The sequence below is a fragment of the Conger conger genome, chromosome 3 (assembly GCF_963514075.1).
Source record: "Conger conger chromosome 3, fConCon1.1, whole genome shotgun sequence".
Lineage (NCBI taxonomy): Eukaryota > Metazoa > Chordata > Actinopteri > Anguilliformes > Congridae > Conger > Conger conger.
The window spans coordinates 37,139,809-37,162,321 of NC_083762.1; the positions used below are offsets into that span (position 1 = coordinate 37,139,809).

At 43.1% G+C, this 22,513-nt stretch overlaps 1 protein-coding gene across 1 annotated transcript in view; it reads left to right on the forward strand.

Moving 5' to 3' along the window:
• The window catches only part of LOC133124026 (thrombospondin type-1 domain-containing protein 7B-like), a 288,207-nt gene that overhangs the window by 239,298 nt on the left and 26,396 nt on the right, over positions 1-22,513 (forward strand). Inside the window, exon 16 of the mRNA XM_061234839.1 lies at positions 22,105-22,238. Coding sequence (XP_061090823.1) covers positions 22,105-22,238 — 134 coding nt within the window. The remainder of the gene's footprint in view (positions 1-22,104; positions 22,239-22,513) is intronic.

The window sequence follows — 22,513 nt, forward strand, 5'->3', positions numbered from 1 at the left end:
TACATGTGGCTTATTGCACATTAGATGTTATCTTTCTGTCCCTGTTACTGTGGCATTTGCACCCAGAGCCCGAAATGCAGATGTTTCTGAAATCAGAAATGGTTTTGTCAGAGGAAATGACAGAGATGAAATTCAGCCCCCATGCCTGCAGGAACAGACACTGTCCTGTATATCCCTGTACATCCCAGAGGAGAAAGCCACTAGACCAAGTTGACAGTTGCCATGCTGTATAAAAGTGTCATATCTTGAATAACTGACTGTATGGCCACCAGGAATAGCCAGATATCTAATTGCCTTCATATAGCCAGTTATTTTTCTATTGCACGCAACTTGCATCACATTATGTATGATATAATGCACCACACCTCTAGAAATCAATTATTTTCATTTTTTATTATCTTTCTGGTCATTACAACATTAGATGGAATGTACATACTGGTCTTTTACTGTTTGAAATATATATTTGTTTGAACCTGAATGTAAAAGGCTGCATTATGCTACATATGTGAAAAATTATCACATATTAGTTACATACAGTATAATGTACAGTATATGCATGTAAACTATATGTGGGATACCTATCCTTTATACCTCTAATGTTGCATATGAAAGAGATGGATAGTATGATTTGTCACAGACCATTCAGCCCAGCAATGCTCAACTTTTCCTAGCACACTAAACTGTACCTAAAAGCTAGATCATATCTAGCACTGTATCAAGCCTGATCCTGAAAAACCCCCAGGTCATGTATTGGGGTTTCTTCCTCCATTACATTACCTGGCAATCTATTCCACACAGTGACCACTCTCTGTGAGAAAGAATCCCATTTTCTGTGCAGAATTATCCTTTTTTATCCTGCTAATTGTTCTATTTCTCTATGTCAAAAAAACTACTTTGCCCTTTATTGTCTCAGTCTGTGACACAGTCAGCATTGTAAACCATTGGCATGGGAGAGCCTGCTGTCTTATTGCTCTGCTTTTCCAAATAAGAGGCAGATAAGAATCTAAAGCGCTATTCTCGCTAGCGGAGAGTCTTTTTAACAATCGGGCATCGCCCTCTTGCGATTAAATACAATCTTCTGAAATTATTATTTATTAAAATACTAAAATAGCAATTATCTATAACGGCTCGCTATTCAGAATAATGCCGGACACAGGTTTCCTTTCCCCCTTGAAAGGCTCCGCCTTCGTGCCTATTACAAGTTGCCGCCCGGATCTATGGCTATATACTGCCAATGTTTCTGCAGTCAGTTGTTGGTCACATGCTGCATCTTTTTGCCAGTGATATCAGAGTTAGGTCACATTTGTCACATGATATAAATTGTTTGCTGACAAGTTTGTTTTTATATAATAATGCCAGTGTTTTCCTTATGTGTTTGCATTTTTCCTGACATTTACAGTGTACTTTTAATCTCATATTCACCGTTTCATTTAAAATCCAATGTGCTGCAGCACAGAGCCAAAGGAGCGTACTGTATATCAGCAGGTCTAAAGGATATAAGTTATGGTAACACTTTTAGTTCCCAAACTCAAATATAAAGCATGTAAAGATAACATTTCTAAATTCTTACAAAGAAAGGTAAGTGTCTTAGTAAAAATGATTTATGCACATGCAAATTTTGATATTTTCTGAACAGATTGCTTTTGTACATTTGCATCCTCATTTAAAACTTTAATGCTAATTTGTTTGATTAAAATGAAAAAGTCAGGTCTCAGGGAGGAGAATATGTTAGCGTGCAGACAATCAGCATCATAAGAACTTGCATCTCCATTATTTCCATCATTTGTGATAAAACACTTTGGATAAAAGCACTATATAAATGCAGTTCATTCACCAAAATATGGACCAATATGTGATGTCACCCCCTTCCTACCCATGAGCTTGTGAAAAGCGTTTTGAAACCTCAACAAGTGAAGCTTTCAGGCACCACCATATGCTACAATTTCATTTGGCATCAACCTCCAGGGATCTGCCAGGTAGCAGCAAAGTTTGTGGTGCCTGGGGGTAAATCCTGATGCCGTGGGTGGGCCCAGCTGAAATCCAAGACACAGGAGTCAGTAATCCAGAAAAAATTAGTCTTTTTATTTTTTCTGTTTTATTTTTTTTTTTCGTTGGGGTATTGCTGATAGCGCCCCCCCTCAGGGCAAGGGTAGTAAAACGGGAGAAAATAAAAGGGCCGTTGAGGCAAAACTAAATTAGGTTCTTCCCAGACCGGGGTATTCTTCAGGGCCTGCATCCTTCTTCCCTCCGGGGCCGCGTCAGGGCTGGGGGAAGCACACAGAGATAGGGTTAGGTAAGGGTGCTCAATTATCCTCACGTGTCCGTTGGTAATGGTGGGGCCTCCTTTTAGGTTTAATCCTCCAGGTCAGTACGGCAGAGGATCTTTCCTCTGCTCTTCCTTCCTCAGCATAGGCGCCGACCGACTCCGTTTGCAGCCTCGACCGCGCCTTAAATATCTTCCCCTGCTCATTAGGGAAAAGGGCTGCAGCTGAGTCAGTAGTTTTCCACCATGTTCACTTACGTAGGCTGTCCGGGGTCCTGGACTGCAGGTAGAGGGTTCTCTCTCCATGGTGCTGATCTCCCCATCACTTCCCTAGGAAAATAGACCCCTTCGCATACCTCTCCCAATGCGTAACGGTTGCAGGGTTGCGTTGTGCGGGCCCTTCTGGGGTTCTCTACCCACGTGGCGCAACATGCAGGAGCAGGGGCGCCACATATTCCCCCCCTCAGCTCCAAGCCCCGGGCGGGAGCGTCTGCCCCTAGGCCATCCTCTCTCCTGGATAGCGCGTCAGCATTCTGGTGCAGCTTCCCAGCGCGATGCTCCACCTTGAACCTGTAGGGTTGCAGCTCTAAAAACCAGCGGGTCACTCGGGCATTGCTGTCCCGGTTAAGGTACATCCATTTTAAGGGGGCATGATCAGTCACCAACAAGAACTCACGGTCGAGTAGGTAGTAGCGTAATTTACCTACTGCCCATTTGATGGCGAGGCATTCCTTCTCGACCGTGGCGTAATTCTTCTCATGGCTGAGGAGTTTCCAGCTGATGTACGTCACTGGGCGCTCCACTCCGTCCTGGATCTGCGAGAGTACAGCCCCAAGTCCCACTTCCGATGCGTCGGTCTGCAGCACAAAGGTTTTCTTGAAATCAGGGGTGATCAGTACCGGTTCCTCCCCCAGGGCTGCCCGTAAGTCCAGGAAGGCTGCAGTGGCGAGGGGTTTCCACTGGACCCGGTTGGGCTGCTCCTTTTTGGTGAGGTCGTGGAGCGGGGCTGCTCATGCTGCAAACTCTGGAACAAACTGTCGGTAGTACCCCACCAGACCCAGGAACATTCTCACCTGCTTCTTGGTGGCCGGTTGGGGCCAGGTGACGATGCTGTCGACCTTGTTCGACTGGGGCTTCACCCGTCCCCTCCCGACAGTGTGGCCAAGATAGGCCACTTCCTCCAGTCCGAGCCGGCACTTCGCAGGGTTACCTGTCAGCCCGGCCTCCCTCAGTGACGTCAGCACAGCTTCGATCCTGCCGACGTGACTGTCCCAGTCGGTACTGTGTATGATTATGTCATCCAAGTAGGCTGCGCAATACATCTGGTGGGGCCGTAACACCTGGTCCATCAGTCGCTGGAACGTGGCTGGGGCTCCATGTACGCCGAAGGGGAGGACTGTGTATTGGTAGAGGCCCGTGGGGGTCGCAAAGGCCGTCTTCTCCCTGGCACGGGGGGTTAGGGGAACTTGCCAATATCCCCGCGTCAGGTCCAGGGTGCTTATGAATCGGGCCGGTCCCAGCCGCTCGATGAGTTCGTCCACTCTCGGCATGGGGTACGCGTCACACAGGGAGATATCGTTCAGCCGGCGGAAGTCGTTGCAGAACCGCCAGCTCCCATCCGGCTTGGGGACCAGCACCACGGGACTGGACCAGGCACTGCGGCTTTCCTCAATGACCCCGAGGTCAAGCATTTTCCTCACCTCCTCCCGTATGGCGTGTCTGCGAGCTTCCAGGATTCGGTAGGGTCGTAGCTTCACCGTCTTCCCTGGTTCGGTGATGATGTCGTGGGTGATCAGGTGGGTGCGGCCAGGCATAGTCGAGAAGACGTCCCGGTTCCGGTCGACCAGCTCACGTAGCGCTTGCTTCTGCCGGCAGCTCAACTGCTCTCCAATCCTCACATCAGGGGTCGGTGGTGGGACACACTGGGCGGAGAGGGCTGGGGTCGGAGCTGGGGGTGGCTCATGCCATCTCTTCATCAGATTAACATGGTAGATCTGGAGGTGGCGTCGTCGCCCCGGCTGCCTCACCCGGTAGTTCACTGGTCCCGTGCGCTCCACGACCTCATACGGCTCATGCCATTGGGCCAGAAATTTACACTCACTGGTGGGGACTAGGATCATCACCTTGTCTCCTGGGACAAATTCTCTCACCTGCGCTCCCCGGTTATACAGCCTGGCTTGCTCTTGTTGGACCTGTTCCATGTGGGCCCTCATCATGGGCCAGATCTGGGCCATCCGCCGGTCCATTTGTTCCACGTGTTCGATCAGGCTGCGGGTTTTGGACGGTTGCTGTTCCCAGGCCTCCTTTGCCAGGTCTAGTAGTCCCCGAGGTCGTCGGCCATATAATAGTTCAAACGGAGCGAAGCCGGTCGTGCTCTGGGGTACCTCTCTGACTGAAAAGAGGAGATAGGGTAAGAGCTGGTCCCAGTCCTTACCGTCAGTCTCGATTGTCTTCCTCAGCATGGACTTGAGGGTTTTGTTGAATCTCTCCACTAGCCCATCGGTTTGGGGGTGGTAGACGGAGGTCCGCAGTTGGGTCATGTGTAGCAGCCGGCACATCTCTTTTAGGACCCCTGACATGAAGCACGTCCCTTGGTCTGTCAGGAGTTCCTCCGCTATCCCGACCCGGCTACAGAGCATGAACAACTCCTTGGCCACTGCCTTTCCTGTCGCAGTCCTGAGCGGGATAGCTTCTGGGTAGCGAGTCGCATAGTCCAAGATCACCAGGATGTACCGATGTCCCCGGCTGGACTTCGGCAAGGGCCCCAGGATGTCCATCGCGATCCTCCTGAAGGGTACATCGATGACAGGAAGGGGGATTAGTGGGTTTCGCAGGGTTACCTTAGGGCTATGGAGTTGGCACACAGCGCAGTGGCGGCAGTAGTCCTCCACAGCCGTTTTCACCCCGGGCCAATAGAACCTCGCCAGGATCCTCTCGTAGGTCTTCTACCTTCCCAGATGGGCTCCCAGTAGGTGAGTGTGGCCTAAACAGAGGACTCGGGACACAAACGGTTGGGGTACGAGCAGCTGCTCGACTTCCTCCCCCTGTGGGTTACAGACTCGATAGAGCAGGTCACGTTTTACCCTGAAGAAGGGATAAGCTGGTGTACTCACCGCCCCTTGGGGTACCCCGTTAATGTCTCGGGCGTCTCTCCAGGCTTGAGCGAACTTGGGCTTGTTTAGTTGGGCAGTGCCGAAGCGGGTGGGCGCTTCGACCTCCTCGCTCGTCTCTCGGGGGCCATCCGAGAAGGCAGGGGGCAGGGCCTCCCCAAGCTCTTTTTCGGTCGCGGTGACGGTTCCACTGGTGGCCGGGGGGTTTGGTTGGCGTTCCCACTCTGGTGGCGGGGCCTCTACTTCACTGTCCCCAGATGTCACTGCCCAGACTGGATGGGGGGTGCGGCGGGCCGCCCGTCGGGGCCGTCGTGGCCTCATCTCGTTCGGAGACCGGGGCCCCCCCTCCCAATAGGTCCGGAACAAAGGGCAGTCTCTTCCCATTAACACGGGTATGGGTAGATTTGGTACCACTCCTGCTCTCACCGAGTGGGTTCCCCGTGGGGTGATTAGGTCCACCCACACCGTGGGGTATTTCCTGGTGTCCCCATGGATGCATGCCACAGCCACCTCTTCACCCCTCTCTTCTCCCGCAAATTCTGGTCGCAGCAGGGTGATGGCGCTGCCCGAGTCGAGCACTGCTTCAGTGTCCCGGTCCCCCACTCGTACCGGGAATCTGGGGGCCTCCGTACTCTGATGTGCCCAGCAGGTGGTCAGGTACAGGCAGGGGTGCACGGGGCTGCTCGCACCACTGGCGGTGGGCCTGGACACCTCCTTCCCAGGGCAGTTCCTGACTAGATGCCCCTCCTCTCCGCAGTTGTAGCATCTCCGCTCAGGCCGTGGTCTCCCTGTATTGGGTCTGCCCCGGCGATTTGGGTTAGGGAGGGGCGGTGGGTGCTTCACAGGTTGTGGGCCCTGGGTTGGTTGGCTCTGGGTTTCGGTGCGTTCTGGTTGGAGCATCTTCTGGGTTACCTGATGGTTTTCAAGGAGGGCCACTAGGAGGTCTACCGAGGCGGGTCCCACCTGGGCTACGTATTGTTTGGCCTCCTTCGGTAGGGCGCGGGTGCATCGGTCCAACACCACCCTCTTCAACAGGGGTGGCCCCTCTCCCTCGGCCAGCCAGCTCTTAGTCAAGCGGGTCAGGGCGGCGATTTGGGACCGGGTAGGCTGGGAGGCATCATATGACCATTCGTGGTAGCACTGGGCTCGTGCGGGGAGGCTGAGCCCATATCGGGCCAGGATGGCTTTCCTCAACTTGAGGTAGTCGGTGGCATCAGCCACGGCCATATCCCGGTAGGTCTGTTGGGCCTCCCCCATTAAGAAAGGGGCTAGTATGGCCGCCCAGTCTGCCGGCGGCCATTCTTCACGTTGAGCTGCTTGCTCGAACACGTGGAGGTACGCCTCAACGTCATCGTCGCCCGTCATCTTCATCAATACATCTCGTGGGGTCCATCTCGACCCGTCGCGTGGAGATAGGCGACAGAGTTCAACCACCGCTTCCTGCAGGGCCCACTGGGACTTTGCCAGCTCGGTGATGACCGCTTCCAACATCATCCCTCCGGACTCCTCCTCTGCTTCTGCCTCTTGCATCTCGGCCAGGGTAGGTGCAGCCAGCCGTGTCCTTCGTCTCCCTTCACTGGGGGGTGTGGCCTCCATTCGCGTTGAACTCAGTCGCGTTGGTTCTTCCGTCCAGACCAACTTTCCCAGCGTGGCATCAGTGTGCCTGCATTCTCCACCATATGTGGTGCCTGGGGGTAAATCCTGAGGCCGTGGGTGGGCCCAGCTGAAATCCAAGACACAGGAGTCAGTAATCCAGAAAAAATTAGTCTTTTTATTTTTTCTGTTTTATTTTTTTTTTTCGTTGGGGTATTGCTGATAGCGCCCCCCCTCAGGGCAAGGGTAGTAAAACGGGAGAAAATAAAAGGGCCGTTGAGGCAAAACTAAACCCCAGACCGGGGTATTCTTCAGGGCCTCCTTCATTCTTCCCTCCGGGGCCGCGTCAGGGCTGGGGGAAGCACACAGAGATAGGGTTAGGTAAGGGTGCTCAATTATCCTCACGTGTCCGTTGGTAATGGTGGGGCCTCCTTTTAGGTTTAATCCTCCAGGTCAGTACGGCAGAGGATCTTTCCTCTGCCCTTCCTTCCTCAGCATAGGCGCCGACCGACTCCGTTTGCAGCCTCGACCGCGCCTTAAATATCTTCCCCTGCTCATTAGGGAAAAGGGCTTGTGGAGAATGTGAGCACTCTACGCCACAGTGTCTGAAATATTTACAGGTCCCAACAGTAGCGGATAACAGTGCCCTTCTTCATGATGAGGAGCTTGCATTATCAGTATTCATAGTATTCCGATGATGTCACTTGACTAGCTGGGCGCCATATTGTATGGATACTAACCGCTCACTATCACAAAACCGCCTGAGTAGAATTAGAAACGTGAAAAATATGTTAGAAAAATGATCAATTTTTCTGGTCACCCTTTTCTTCGAAAATGGTCACAACATGTGTCATTTATCATTTTCATAACAAATCTGATGGTGACAAGAGTAGGCAGTCGCATTTCACAGGCAACCAAATCAAATTTGCGTCAGGCAAAGCAAAAGCAGGCATCACGCGAGACTGAATATTCTAGCCGTGGTCGAGACTGGTACTAGCCTGCATTAAAACTTTTCACAGTCTGTCCAAGTGGGCGCTTTGGATAACTGCTTAAAATTGGCTGGGATGGGCTATCCATATTTAAGTCAGGAGCGGACACGGCGGAGTTGGAGGATGGCGTGTCTGGGTTTTGTGGAGTACGGAAGTTTGCTGTCCCTGACACCGAGGCCGTAGCATTAATGCTTTGCTCGGTGTCGGTAATTGTGCTGGGATTGACAGTGGAGGCAGCATGCACTGGGGTTGAGGGTAGGGTTGCCACCTCAGTCCTGTAAAAATCCTGGACACATACAAAGCTGGCAAACTGAGTAAGCCGGACTGTCAATCGCTCTCGAGGGTGTGTGAACCTGAAGGAATGTGGTGCGCAACTACCTTGTGCTTGGTGCCAATTCATCTTTCATTACAAAAATAAAGAGTGTAATTTGTGAAGGTTAATAAAGTCTCTGCACCATTTGTTACTGGACACGCTGTCTTCATTTCATGCAGCAATTCTAATGTATGCAACACTCAAAAATACTTAGATTCCGGGACATTTTGTTTCATTTTTTTTTACAGGACAGACAACCAAAATCCGGGACAGTCCCGTAGAATCCAGGACGGGTGGCAACCCTAGTTGAGGGTGCCTGTTTTTTAATGAGCCACCTATCCATACTGATTTATTTACCTAATAAAACTAATCTTGTTGGCCTTCTGTAAAATTATTCTATACCCAACAAGCCAACTCCAGTGACTAGCAACAAATCAGCTATAGCTACCCTGGAGCTGGCTAGTTAGATGGCTAATCACTAAATCAATGGCCACCAAGTGAGCTGGTAACTTAAAAGAAACACGCCGCTTGCAAAATGTTCAAACTCAACTGTGAAACTTCACAGAGAAAATGAACAAGAATGAAAGGTATTAACAGTTTTAATTGGATTGCTGTTCACAGGTTTTGCTGTTCACTTAACCATGTCTGTGCCGCATGTATGAACAAGTGTCATGGTTTGGCAGTAATGTAAAGGAGCACTGACTAAGCACACCCACACCTTCAATAGCCACACCTTCAATGGCCAATAGGACAGCAGTGAATCTTTTGATGACAAATGACAAAATTACAGAAAACTATGAATGCTAAAGAAAAAAGCTATAGCTATGTGATTTTTTCAGGGTTTTTATTGGATGGGCAGATGATTCCTCTGGGTGGGCAAGTCTTTTCTCCAGCCTACCTGTTGACACACCCCTGATTCACACTGTTAAAAATTAAGTTCAATGAAGGAAAATTTGCTCTTCAGCTCCTAAACCTGATTTAGATTTGAATCTCTGATTAGTCATATCTAATCAGAACAAGAGAGGGGTGAACAGCACAGTTCAGGCTGGACCCCACGGACAGGCTCTCAAAGTGCTTTCATTAGGTGGGAGCTGGAATTAGCATGTCGTTTTAAGGCCAGCAGTGATGTAGCACATACTGAGTTGATAAGACTAACAGAACATTAGAGATAGCCTAGTATTGATGATGGTGAATCTTCTGCAGTGCATATAGCTTTAGAAATTGTCCAAAAATGATTTTTAAAGTGTGTTAAAGTGCTTGTTATGACCCATTTACTGTAACAATTCCAAATGGGAATCAAATGCACAGTGTAAAGGTTTCTGAATGTAACATTTATTTTTGGCTGTCTTTCAACTCTTTCAACACTTAGGGCAATCGGAAGGTCGCCGGTTCGATCCCTCACCCAGCCTGTGTTGAAGTGTCCCTGACCAAGACACCTAACCCCAAAAATGCTCCTGATGGGCTGGTTGGTGCCTTCCATGGCAGCCACTCACTGTTGGTGTATGAGTGTGTGAGTGTGAATGAGAAGCATTAATTGTACAGCACAATGGCGCTATATAAATGCCAGCCATTTACCATTTACTTACTGCAGAAATATGTATATGGTTCCATATTCTGGAAATAAATTCTTAAGTAAATTCTGCAGGTCATTTAGTTTCTGTATAAGTAATAATTATGTTTTAGAGAGTACATATATTCTCATTGGATGTTCATAAACTCAGTGACCACTTTATTAGGTAGACCTGTACACCAGCTTGTAATATCTAATCAGCCAATCATATGGCAGCAACTGAACTCAAAACATGCAGACATGGTTAAGAGGTTCAGTTGCTGTTCAGCGAAAATATCAGGGAAAGAAATGTGATCTATGTGACCGAGGAATGATTCTTGGTGCCAGACAGGGAGGTTTGAGTATCTCAGTAACTGCTGCTCTCCATTGATTTTCATGTGCCACAGTCTCTAGAGTTTACAGAGAATGGTGCGAAAAACCAACAACATCCAGTGAGCGCCAGTTTTGTGAGTGAGAATGCCTTGTTAAAGAGAGGGGAAAGTGGGGAATGGCCAGACTGGTTCAACATGACACAAAGGTGACAGTTACTCAGATAACCATTCATTACAACAGTGTCAGCAGAAGAGCATCTCTCCAATACATCTAAAAATGTCTACAAATACCCAATAGTGGTCAATGAGTGTTTATATGTCACGCAATGCCATAAACAGCATAACATGGCGCAGACCTCATTTTTCGTTTTGTAGCTTTAATTGAGCTACAAAACGAGGTATCACTTGTGGGGATTTGCCAATCCACTTTGGAGATATGGCTTATTAAAGTATGTGTGTCTGACAGAAGTGGTTTTGTGAAATCAGCCTTGTCACAGTTTCTCACCTAGAAGTGATGTAGGTGTAAAAATCTGGCCCATCAGCAACTGCTTTGGAGGGTCTGGAGAGATTGGCGGTAGGACATAGGTCTGGGAGTATCAAGGAGCTGCATAAAGTATGCATGATCTTTAGGTGGGGGGCGGAATTTGTGGGGGTAAACTCACCCAGAACACGGGGAAGCCCCCGCTTCCATGAGTATGATGGTAGTTTTTCTTTAGCCTATGTTTATTGAAATACAACATTATTCCTAGTCGACTATATTGATGTGTAGGAAATGGTTTTATTTGGATTGTAGTCTGTCGTTAGCAACGGCTAGCAGGTTGCTAGCAGTGCGGTAAAATCATCCCGTCATTTTAAAATAAAAGATACATTCTACCTAGCCTATAATTTCACACGTTTCCTTCCTTCCATATTCATTAAAAAATTGTCTAAGTCACATACAGGGAAGTTGTGTATTTATTTGTTGTTTTCTCCATGTCTTTAAGTGTCTGGGATAGCCAAAAGGTAAATAAATAAACCACATTCCTCAGAAGAAAAACTACCATTTAAAGTAGGGTACGTTAGCTTCTGTTGGAAGCGGTCGCTTCCCCGTTTTCTGTTCGGAACACGGAGTTGAGTCTAAGTTAGCCTATGTTTATTGAAATAAACCAACAAGTGAAGTAAAATAAACTTAGTTGTTTGATTTGGTATTAGTCACAATAATTAATCCCATCTTCATCACTAGGCCCATTGAAGTGAATGCTTTTTGAGTGATTGATTTTATGTGTGAAATTACTTTCAACTGTGCTATTCATGCAATTAGTTTAGATGCGCCCGCCATTATGTTGCTGAATAGTATAGCCCACCCATTTGCTCCTGAAAATGGCACAAATTGTGTGCTTTTCTTTTGTGAGTCAAGTTATTTATTTTAAAAACACATGCATTTGGGAAAAGCCATGGAGGGTATTACTTATTTTCGGAAAGCTAAAATAACATACAGTTGAATGCATGCCACCTTCTATGGAGCTGTTGAACAAGCAAAGAAGAATGTGTAGGGCCAACATAAATTTTATATTGAAATAGTTTTTTTCATATTTTCTTATTGTGATGCGGTATGGCTTTATTGCCAAATCTGCACTTATCTCATTTTTATCTGATGCAGTTTTTTAAGTACTCAGTAAAAGTGAGAACTGCGCGGTGACACACCCTTTGTTGTGATATATGGAGTACAAAGCCAAAACAGCAAAAATGGTGACACTGTCGAAATACATTTGTGCACTGTATGTGTACTATATGCAACACCCGATAAGGATGCAAAAACCCACAAATTAAAGCTGCCAGGCTGAAGTTTAACCTCATATTAGTTATTTTATTTCAGTTCCAATGTGCTGCTGTACAGAGGCCAAAATTTGGCACTGTCGCAATACATTTCTTTGAACTTAATTCAGATACGGGACCTTTGAGATTTCAACAGTCTGAGCTAAATCCCTGTTGTGGAGCACATCTAACCAAGGAGAAAAACGGCATTTTGCCCTAATTATGCTACCTGTACCATGTCTAAGCTGTGAAGAATCCGCACGACAGACAGTAAAACATGTTCATATTAACAGCAACGGCTGAATTTGTCTTCAGATGTCCCCAGGCTAATTATAAAATTATAATACTGTTGTGAATTTCTAAGTACATGCAATAAAAAGTAGCTAAATATTTCACAACCCACAATTTGACTCCCTCTGCTAAAAAATGAGGATGCCTTTTACCAAGTCTAAAACTGGCCTTAGAGAACTCTACTGTAGAGAAAATGAGCAGTTAGAGAACACGTATTAATCTAGAAAGGAGAATCACTGTCACCATCAGAGATAATACCAGATACTTATGTCTCCTGCATAATGTGCTACTACTTATTATCGCTGCCATGGCCAGAGGTAGCGCTTGTAATAGCATGTGTTCCTTCTCCTGTACATTCCATTTATGTGTGGTGATCCTTTTTTAATTACTCAGCTACAGATTCTTAATTTCACTCAGCATTCAACTTCTCTCGAAGTTTTGAAAGGGTATGGCCTCATTCTACCATTTCAACTTGTAAAAATGCAAACGTACAAATGCAAATAGTAGTTTTTTTACTGGATTTTACTCCATGGCTACAGTGCACGTAGGTTGCATTATAGTAAGCTTCTGATAACTGCAAGTTGTAATAATGCACATGGGAGTTGTGGACTGCAATAGGTGGATGGCATTTTCTTTTTCTATGAATTAAAATATTATAAATGCAATTTCTGAGTGCAATAATGCTGCTGTGTAAATACACATTTCCTTATCTGAACCTTATTGATATAATTTGTGGCATATTTTGAACTCATTTAAACATTTACAGTTGGATTTGTAGGGGTAGCCTTATGATTGGAGGTACAGTGCCGTTAGAAAGTACTTGGCCCTCCCCGATTTCCTCTATTGCAAATGTGTCACACTGGTTTCGAATCTTTAGACCAAATGCACTATTAGACAATGGGAATCGAAGTGATTCCAAAACACTTTTTTAAATCTTTTAATTTATTTAATGAAAAAAGTTTTCAAACACCTATTATCCATGTTAAAGAGTAATTGCACCCTTAGTTACTCAATCAACCAATTTGGCAAATATAATTGATAATTAGATTCTAGATGATTCAACAAATACAAATTAAGAGTGACTCTTGTGCCATTTCTGGGTTACCCAGCATCATAGGAGGAACAGACTAGCCTACTTATGTTATACATTATAGCACCTTCCCCTTCCTCAAATGCTGTATAATGTCGAAATATCACATTTCAAAATACAACCTGCTAAATGTCATTGCCCGATGACCTGGCCTTTGCAGCTCCTTTGTGCTGCAAAACTGTGAAGTTGGAATGCGGCTTGCTCAAGGTGCTCTTGGAGTTCGGTGGCTTTTTGGTAAGTGACTTTTGTAGCCATGTAAAATATTTTCAGTAAACTGAAGAAAACATCTTCATATGGAACCATTTCTTCTTGATTTCAGTTAAGGTACGAGCATTAGGTGACACTGCTTTAACTGCATTAGTAAATTATTGTAGTCCCTTAATTCCACTGTTGACACTGCTAAAATTGTTTGTGTTTGTTTATCGAACTATCGAAGGACTACAAGGTTCCCTTATAGAAACAAGTCCTTCAAAGATACATTACATTTTCAACCATTCTTTGGATCAACATAGTAAGTAGGCCCATCTCAAGGATTTATAGGGAACTTTATTTCCCGATAAGCTATACTCCTTATTTTCTCATTATTTTCATGAATTACTTTTCCAGACAAGTGGGACATCACAGCTAGCCTTATATGGCATTCACTTCAAATGCGTATACAGTCCTCTCCAAAAGTATTGGAACAGCAAGGTCAATTCCTTTGTTTGCTGTACACTAAAGACAATCAAGTTTGAGGTCAAAAGATGTACATGAGATGACAGATCCAAATTTCTGCTTTTATTTCCTGGTATTTTTATCTAGATTTAAACAACTTAGAACATATCACATTTTGTATCAGACCATCCAATTTTCTAGGTGAGTAAAAGTATTGAAACATGTGACTGACAGGTTAAACAATAAATAGTTCTGAATGTCTGTCTGAAATTCTGAACTCATGTTCATTTTTTTATCTCAACCCCAAATGTATTCTGTGTATTGCAAAAACAAAGGAAATGGCCTTGCTGTTCCAATACGTTTGAAGGGGACTGTAAATATATCACCCAAGTGATGTAGTGAATTGGACAGGCTGCAGATCTCATCTTGCTTGGAGATTTTTCCGAGGTGATGTGCCTTTTCAGTGGTCCCTGCAGTGTGAATCTGCATATTCTTTAGACAGTCCCAAGTGGCAGGAATCTTAATTTTCTCTTGGAAAATTTCCAATTCCATCAGACCGTTCCTCTACTCCAGATGGCCCTTAGCGCTTACTTCTGCTTCCAAGGTTAGCCATGGCCATTCCAGCTAATTACAATAACAAAATGAGAAGAGTAAAACCTGTTGGAATAATGAATATCTGCTAGACACCTGACAGCAATGGAATGCCATGTCTTCCCTAGGAAAAAAAACTGAAACTGCATGTTGAAAGAATTTATTCACATCTGTCATAAAGCATGTCCTTGATCGACTGTGCAACAGCTGTTCCCAGATTCAAGGTCTGCTTTGAGATAAATTGAGCATTTGCAGGAAATGTAAGCATTTAACAAATGCGCAAAGAGAAAGTAATCATGTAAATGGCCAGAGGTACTTAAATGTAGGGCTGACATTGTGGATCCACCAGATAAATGTATTTAGAATTATACTTAACATTGATAGGGCATAGGTTTTGGTTTTGTTTCATTATATGCAATTTGAGTTGTCAAGGCATCTTGTCATTTGTCTGTTTGATGTTTAAGTTGCATAGTTGTAGTGTGTGTGCTGTTTATCTGATAAGGTTGTATTGTCTGGTGGAAATTTTGTTTAAGATTTAGCACACTTCAATATTCCTCACCGGGTGCAGAGTGTGGACAGAGATCAATCTACGTCATTGTAATGACCCCTGAATCCCCTATTACTAGCTTGACATCTTGATGGAATGCAGTAATGCACTTTATTACACGTTCCTGAAGTGCAATTAGTTTTGTGGCAGAAGGCATTAGATTGTTCTGTTTCTGACTTGTGGACACTCTGTCTGGTGCTACATTTTCGTTTTGTACTACAGGTATCTGTGCAACACATTGTAAGTGTATTAATAGCACATGATGAAAGATTCATCTCTGTGAGTTGGTCCCTCAAACAACTATCTTCTGTCACATCGGGGGAACCTGGCGACAGTAATGACCTGCTTTATTTGAAGTTGGAGTCAGACAGTGACACTTAAAGAGATTTACAGGGAGATTGATAGTCCCTGGGTCTCTTTCTTGACTCAATGGTCCTCATTAAATGGAGTTGTTTGACTAGCTACACCTTTGAATGCAAAGCACTGATGTCCACCCTCTGACCAAGGTCTGGGATTAGGGGATTGAGAATCAACAGGCATCCAGTGATCATCACTGTGTGAAAGCAACTTGTTTCTGCCACTAATCTGTCACTTGGGTCAGGAACTCGCAGAATTAGTTCAACTAAATACCTTTTTAGTAATGCAGTTTCAATCTCAACTACAAGAGCTGTGACTTCATCAGTTTTCAGTTTCACAAATTTGAAATGTGTAAGGAAGGTATGTTATGAAATGTAGTCATATTTATAAACATGATATGAGTTAACAAAGTTGTGTATTTAAAGGAACACAGTAATCATTGTAAATGGACATTTAGGGTACAAGTACGACTACTTTTTAGAAAATAAAAGAATGGCAATTTTACTGCACTGTGCAATTGTGCATCTAAATGTTGGCAAAATACTTTAGCCACATGGTGGTGTAGTCTAACCTTATTTTAGTCAAAATATTCTTAATTCTTTCAATTATGCTTACGTAGGTCTATCTAATTAGATGGAAGGCAAGGATTAAAATATATCAGGGTTCTCCCCAGACTTTTTCAACAGAGTGGTACTCAGGCTCTGGTGCATTTCAAGCGGATATGCGGGGCGTTCGTCATGTAGTAGATTATGGTTTTGCACCTTAAGTCATTTCTTGCATTCTGGTGCATTAAAACCAGGGTGAAGAACCAGATATAATTTAGGCTAGTGATCAAAATAAATATAAAAAAAATATTAAAAGGCCCTTCACCCCACTGCTGCAGGGGGGATTGTCCCCTGCTTCATCTAATTAACTGTAAGTTGCTTTGGATAAAAGCATCAGTGAAATAACTGTGATGTAATGTAATGATTGCATGTCAGTTCACCAGCAACAACATGCAGGTGACAAAGGTTATGAGTGAGGGCACAGAATGGCCCACCACCACTGTTACATTATTTTACGAGAACCCTGTATATTTTTGCATTTATGTTTTCTTATTTGTTTCCAATACTTAAAAAAATTAAAACAGTTGTACGATTAATGACAATATAAATATAAATATGATAAATATATGGTAATGATAAAAAATGCTCCAAAAATAACCTAAAAATTCTCCAGGAAATGTACTGCCCTAACCAGGAGGAGCCATGTTCCTTAGTTCCTTTAGTTGCAAGCATAATAATGTAATAATTGACCATTGTTTTATTACACTGAACAACATGCAATCAATTATACTAATATATTCATTGAGGTCCATTGTTTGAAGTTTTTGTTAAATACCCAACCCCCATCAACAAGTCAAACACATTCCATAATTTCACATGCTATTTATTATTCAAAAGCATGCTGGCTCCTTATTCATAAGTATACTAAATAATAATAACATATTTTGAGAATGTATTTAGATGCTCAGCGATATAAAATGGGGACACATTACTGAAAATGCCCTTTATTGTGCTGTTAACAGTGTTTTCACTGTCTTCCTCAGAAATATTCCTTGGAAGTCCTCCAATATTTTTTGTTGTTCAAAACGTCAACCTTTTTTGGCATAAAATCTCAAGAACTGTTTTTGCCAAAGTGCAACAGATTTCACATGCGTATTGAAAATGCTACAGTTTTGTTACACAGGCAAATAAATGCTGTGTTGTTTTATACAAACCAAAGAAATTATATACCGTTGGAAACATAATGTCATTAGCAAAATGCTTTTTAGTTGTCAGTTCAATAACTGATACACTGAATTTTCTTAGACATGGAACTATGTTACAAATACTGGTCAGAGACAGTTGTACTTGGGTTCATCATGTTCAAGAGAGCCTATACAAAACGTAGATAATAAAATTTCTACGTACAAGTACTTTTGTGGAAGCGTACAATGGACAAACGGACAACAATGATCATTCCTCCAGATAAATTCCAAGTAAACAATGGACATTCTATCATCGTATTTCTGAGTTAGCACATTTTTAGAATGAGAAACAATTATGCATTTTGTCCGCTGGACAGTGGCATTACCATATTTCTTGCAGTATTTCGATTTCCAAAATGCAGAGAAGCTTAGGTTCCCCCACACTTGGTTGGTTTTACCAACCACATGTTACAAAATAAGGAACTGCATCGGCATCTTAATATAAGTTATATAGAAAGATAACACTTTCACATGGTATATCCTGTTACCATAGTGAATGAAAATTGCACCCTGAAAAAGATTCCATTCATCATTACATCCTGATTATTGCAACATGAAATTCTTGCAGTGGGTTGCACTACATACGTACGTAACATGCATATTACAGTAAATCCATTTGTGATAACTTTTCATAATTAAAATGTATTGAGCGAATTAAGAAGTGCACCTGTCCATGAAGGCAAAGACGTGTTTTCCAATGTTTCAGTCCATTAAATAATTACGCTGTAAATGGAATCTAGAATAAAATGGCTTTAATTACTGTTTTCTGCATGAGATATGGGTGTGCTTAATAATATATACAGGTATTGCTTTACCAAACTGTTGCTGACAGGTCCTGTAATTACCTGCAGGTATGAAATTTGTTTCATGCAATCAATAAAAATGATTCTGAAATGGTCCTTTTCAGCAAAAGGCACCCCACCTTGAGGCTTCTATCCCATGGCTCTCTGACCTCTGTGGTTCATTATGTAGTGTAGTCATTACTCTGCTATTTCCAATCTATAGGATTTTTCATTGTAATTGCTTTTCTAACTCGTAGTATCGCACAGATGATTATTCATGTAAAGCACTGAATTCACTGATTTAGTTCTGTACTTGATTAATGGAATCTGAGCAGAGCTGAGCTGGAGTGGGCAAACGTACCGGCTGATTACAGCATTTCATTTCCATTGCCATTAATTTTCATAACAATAGGCTGAGTAATGTTGAGTCTATCCAGCTCGCAATCTAATGATTTGCACAGTGACAGACCTCAGGAACAGCTTAAGGTACATCCACTCTGAAAACATAGATGAAAAAGAAAGAAGAGCTACAGAAACTAATGGATATATCGCTTTTTTTCTCCCCTTCTGCTTGTCACGCACTGCTTTTATGGACGTCCACAAAGGCTCAGGTCAGTGCCGATCATTCTGTGTTTCTGCTCTGATTTACTCGATGGAGCCACTGCATGCTAGGTCCATAACATTGAGCCCGTTGCTAGGTGACCACTTCCAGGTCCCACCTTGGTTGTAGGGTTGCAGTAATTGATTTGAGTTCCGAGGGTGAGGAAAACTGAATTAAAATCTCTTTAATTCTCTAAAAATGCACCCTCTCCATTTTGTGCCCCTGACCGGACATTGGTTTTTAATCAGGGGTTATTATTATCTTGTGAATAATAAATGAAATTATAGAAGTAGATCTTTGAGAAGAAGAAAAAGTAGAGGGGAGAAAATAAGCTTAGCTGTAAGTAAGAGGAGTGTGTAATGCCTTTCCTTGTGGATACTGAGGCATTACACACTCTATGGCCTGAGCATCAGATAGTTTACCTCTCTTTATGTTCCTTGAAATGGCTCTTGTGAATGACATATTGAGACAGTAGTGATACATATAATTATACAATGGCATAAATACAAAAATAATGACTACTGGAGGTTCCCAAGGGTTTACAATAAATAAAAACCTTTCCTAAGCGGTAAAAAGGCCTTTTGTTGACATATTGTACACAATGCAATTGCCTTTCAAGTCTGCTGTGTATAGGCTATACATTATCTGTGGAAGTTCCACCATTTCAATTTTGTATTTGAGAAAATTACTGTATAACTCAGTGATATAAATGATTAAGTGAGTAATCTGAAAGCAAATTCCATGTATGAACTGAAAGGTTTTTAAGGTTTTCCTCTGCAGTAAGAACTCGCTAGCCAATAAAAAACCCAGAAATGTGACAACAGGTCTGTTAGGATTCCCATGCACCCATCCTGAGCAGATGCAAATAATGGGATATTATTTGAGACAGGCCAAGGGGTATGAGCATTTTACTCAAATATCATACTCATGGACAGTGTGGGGTTATATCTGACACATCTCCCGCACATGCACTGTGTGGCATTATTTCTGGCACGTCCCACAGACATGCATTGTGTGATATTATGTCTTGCTATATAAAGTAGTTGAAACATTCATGGCAGTCAAAGTTACCTTTTATTAGAGTCTCTTGCATTTAAAGTGTTCATTAAGCCACAAGATAATTATGCATTTTTATTTGTTCCAAATTATAAGCAGGAAATTTTATTTTAATGCAAAGCATGTCACTTTTTTCGTGAAAGCTGAAGTCGCAGCCCCTTGTAAATCCTATGTTAATTTCAGAGTGCCCGTGATCTCAAATTACCAATACCAAATCTTTCTGAAGTGGGCAGAATAAGAACTTTGTTGCTTTCATTATAAACAAAGAAACGAACTTAAAACTCAATGGAATATCATTTGTTTGTTTTTTGTTTGCTTTGTTTTTTGTTCTTTATGTATACTTTGATTACAAGTTATTTTGTTTGGAAATTGTTTGAAATATGTGATTTATGGTATTTGTAGATGCTCTTTGTTAGTTTATGATCTCAATTTGTCTGTTGTTATCATTTTGCATTACATTACAATAACTGAGCAGATGCAGTATCAAAAAAAAAATAATGCAGTATCAATTAGGAAGTCCACAACACTGAAGTCCACAACAAGCCAACAATTGGTATTGTAAAAAAAGAAAGGATAGCTAAAGATGGGCAGAGGATATGTGTCTTCAGATATCTGTGTTGGAAGATATGGCCAGGTAAATTCTGTGAATATTGTATGCAAAGAATCTGCACACCCAACACACTGCTGTGACGTTAATGGAGAGGGACAGCTTGCTGTCTGGGAGCGCTCCAAAATTCCAATCAGATGAAGAGGGCAAAACTGCAGAGAGGGAAAGGCTAAGCAGGAGGTAGGATTTGGCTGGGAAGTGCTGTATCTCAGTTTCAGCTATTTTGAAGTTTAGGTGATGGTTTGCCTTCCAGCAGGAGATGTCTTGTAGGCCAACTGAGATACTGAGAACTGAGAGAGACCAGTGTATCAGAAGGGGAGTAGGAGGTAAACAATTATGCTTCCTGGACTGAAAGACCGAACCCTGGGGGGGCATCTGTAGAGAGGTTATGATGCCTCAAAACTACACCCACCCTGCTACATAGAAGGACAAACCATTTATGCAGGAAAGCTCTGCTGCAGATCCTAAGATAGCCAGAGAAGACAGCAACTGGAGGTGGTGGTCAACTGTTTCAAAAGCTGCAAAGAAGTCAAGGAGGATTAGAATGGAGGCGAGAGAAGCCGTATTGTAGAGAACCTTCCTGACTGCAAGTAGTTGAGTGGTCAGCCCTTAAGCCATGTTGGTGAGGGTTGAGGATTCAATTGTAGGATTAGGTAGCATGCTAATCATGGAAGTGATCTTACTTACATTTATTATCAGTTTAGGTATGTACAATAGTAGCCATAAACAGAAATAAGTGTATAGTGTTTACAGTGACACAGTAAATACACAATAACCACAAATTAAGATGTGTAAATCTTTAGAACCTAATATTTCAATGGTAAATTCATATCTGAATCTTATAGTTTGCACTGCATTGCTAAGTCAGTTACATGAGTGATTACAAATATTCTAAATTGATTAATTCTTTCTTTCTACTTTCTACTATCAATTCAATATGAAAAACAAGTAAGACGTGTGGCAACTATATTCAACGATATAGCAAATCTAAAACAAAGTTGAGTATGAACAGAATGGAGATGTTTTATGTAGATCTGTCTGTATGTACAGTGTGCACATGTGGTATGAATGATGTTATGATTACCTCATTGGTTTTACATTTTAAACCCTGAAAAGGATTGGACCACACTTTCACACAGTTTGAAGTGTCAATTATATGCTATATTCACCACACAGTTACATTGCATTGCATTTTATGGAGTGATAATGGCTCAGAATAATCCATGGTGATGCATAAGCTCTGTAAAATGTGTTAAATGGGAGAGGACTATTTTAGTGTATTGACACACAGAGCCGAGAACTGTTATGACACTTTTTAGGTGTCAATGCCACAAAAAACCATGGAGCTTAGTTGTTGCACTTACAGTGCACAATCACTTAAAATTGTATAAAATAAACATTTTTTTCCATTTGAAAATAAGGGTATCTTTATGCATCTAGTGCTACTGCTAGTGCTGTATCAGCATATTAACATATTAAGAGCTGAGCACTGCTGAAATGTGTAGACCTCAAATGTTACTATGGATTTGGAATTGGCTTAGTACAGTATTTTTGACAGAGAAGGAAATCCATGATACAAAAAACCATCCTCACCCTCACTCCTAAAATAAAAACAAATGTTAGACTGGGATCATAATTTGAGCCTTGAATTTGAATTGGAAAGAGCTGGGCTTTTGGCAGGATATGTGGTCCAGTACCAAACCAAGGCTGAATTTGTTAACCGAGATGTGCCTTTTCAGTGTGTTTGTGCAGGTGCCTGTGTGATAGCTTTTCTATGCTCTCTACTCTGTCTTCAGGTCTATGAGGCGGTCCCATGTTACAGCGAGTGCGGGCAGTATGTCTGGGTAACAGAGCCCTGGTCCGTTTGCACCATTAACAGCGTGGACAAAGTGCCGGACTGCGGGGAAGGAGTTCAGAGCCGCAAAGTCAAGTGAGTCAGTATCCCTTAGCCTTTCCGTATCTTAGAGAACTGATAAGAGGCAACGGGCTCATTCAAATCCCTTAGTTTATCCTTCCTTGTCTCCTTGCTCCTGATGTTTGAAAGAGCAAGGACATTCCATTTGCCTAATTCAAATTTTCTCAATTCTCACATCCTTTCCTTGCCTCCCCCGATGGGTGGAGCTAGGAGCAAGGAAAGGAAAGAGGTAAGAGATTGGAAAGAGCCCAATTTCCCTGCCCTAAAACTTCCTGTACCTCAGAGAATTC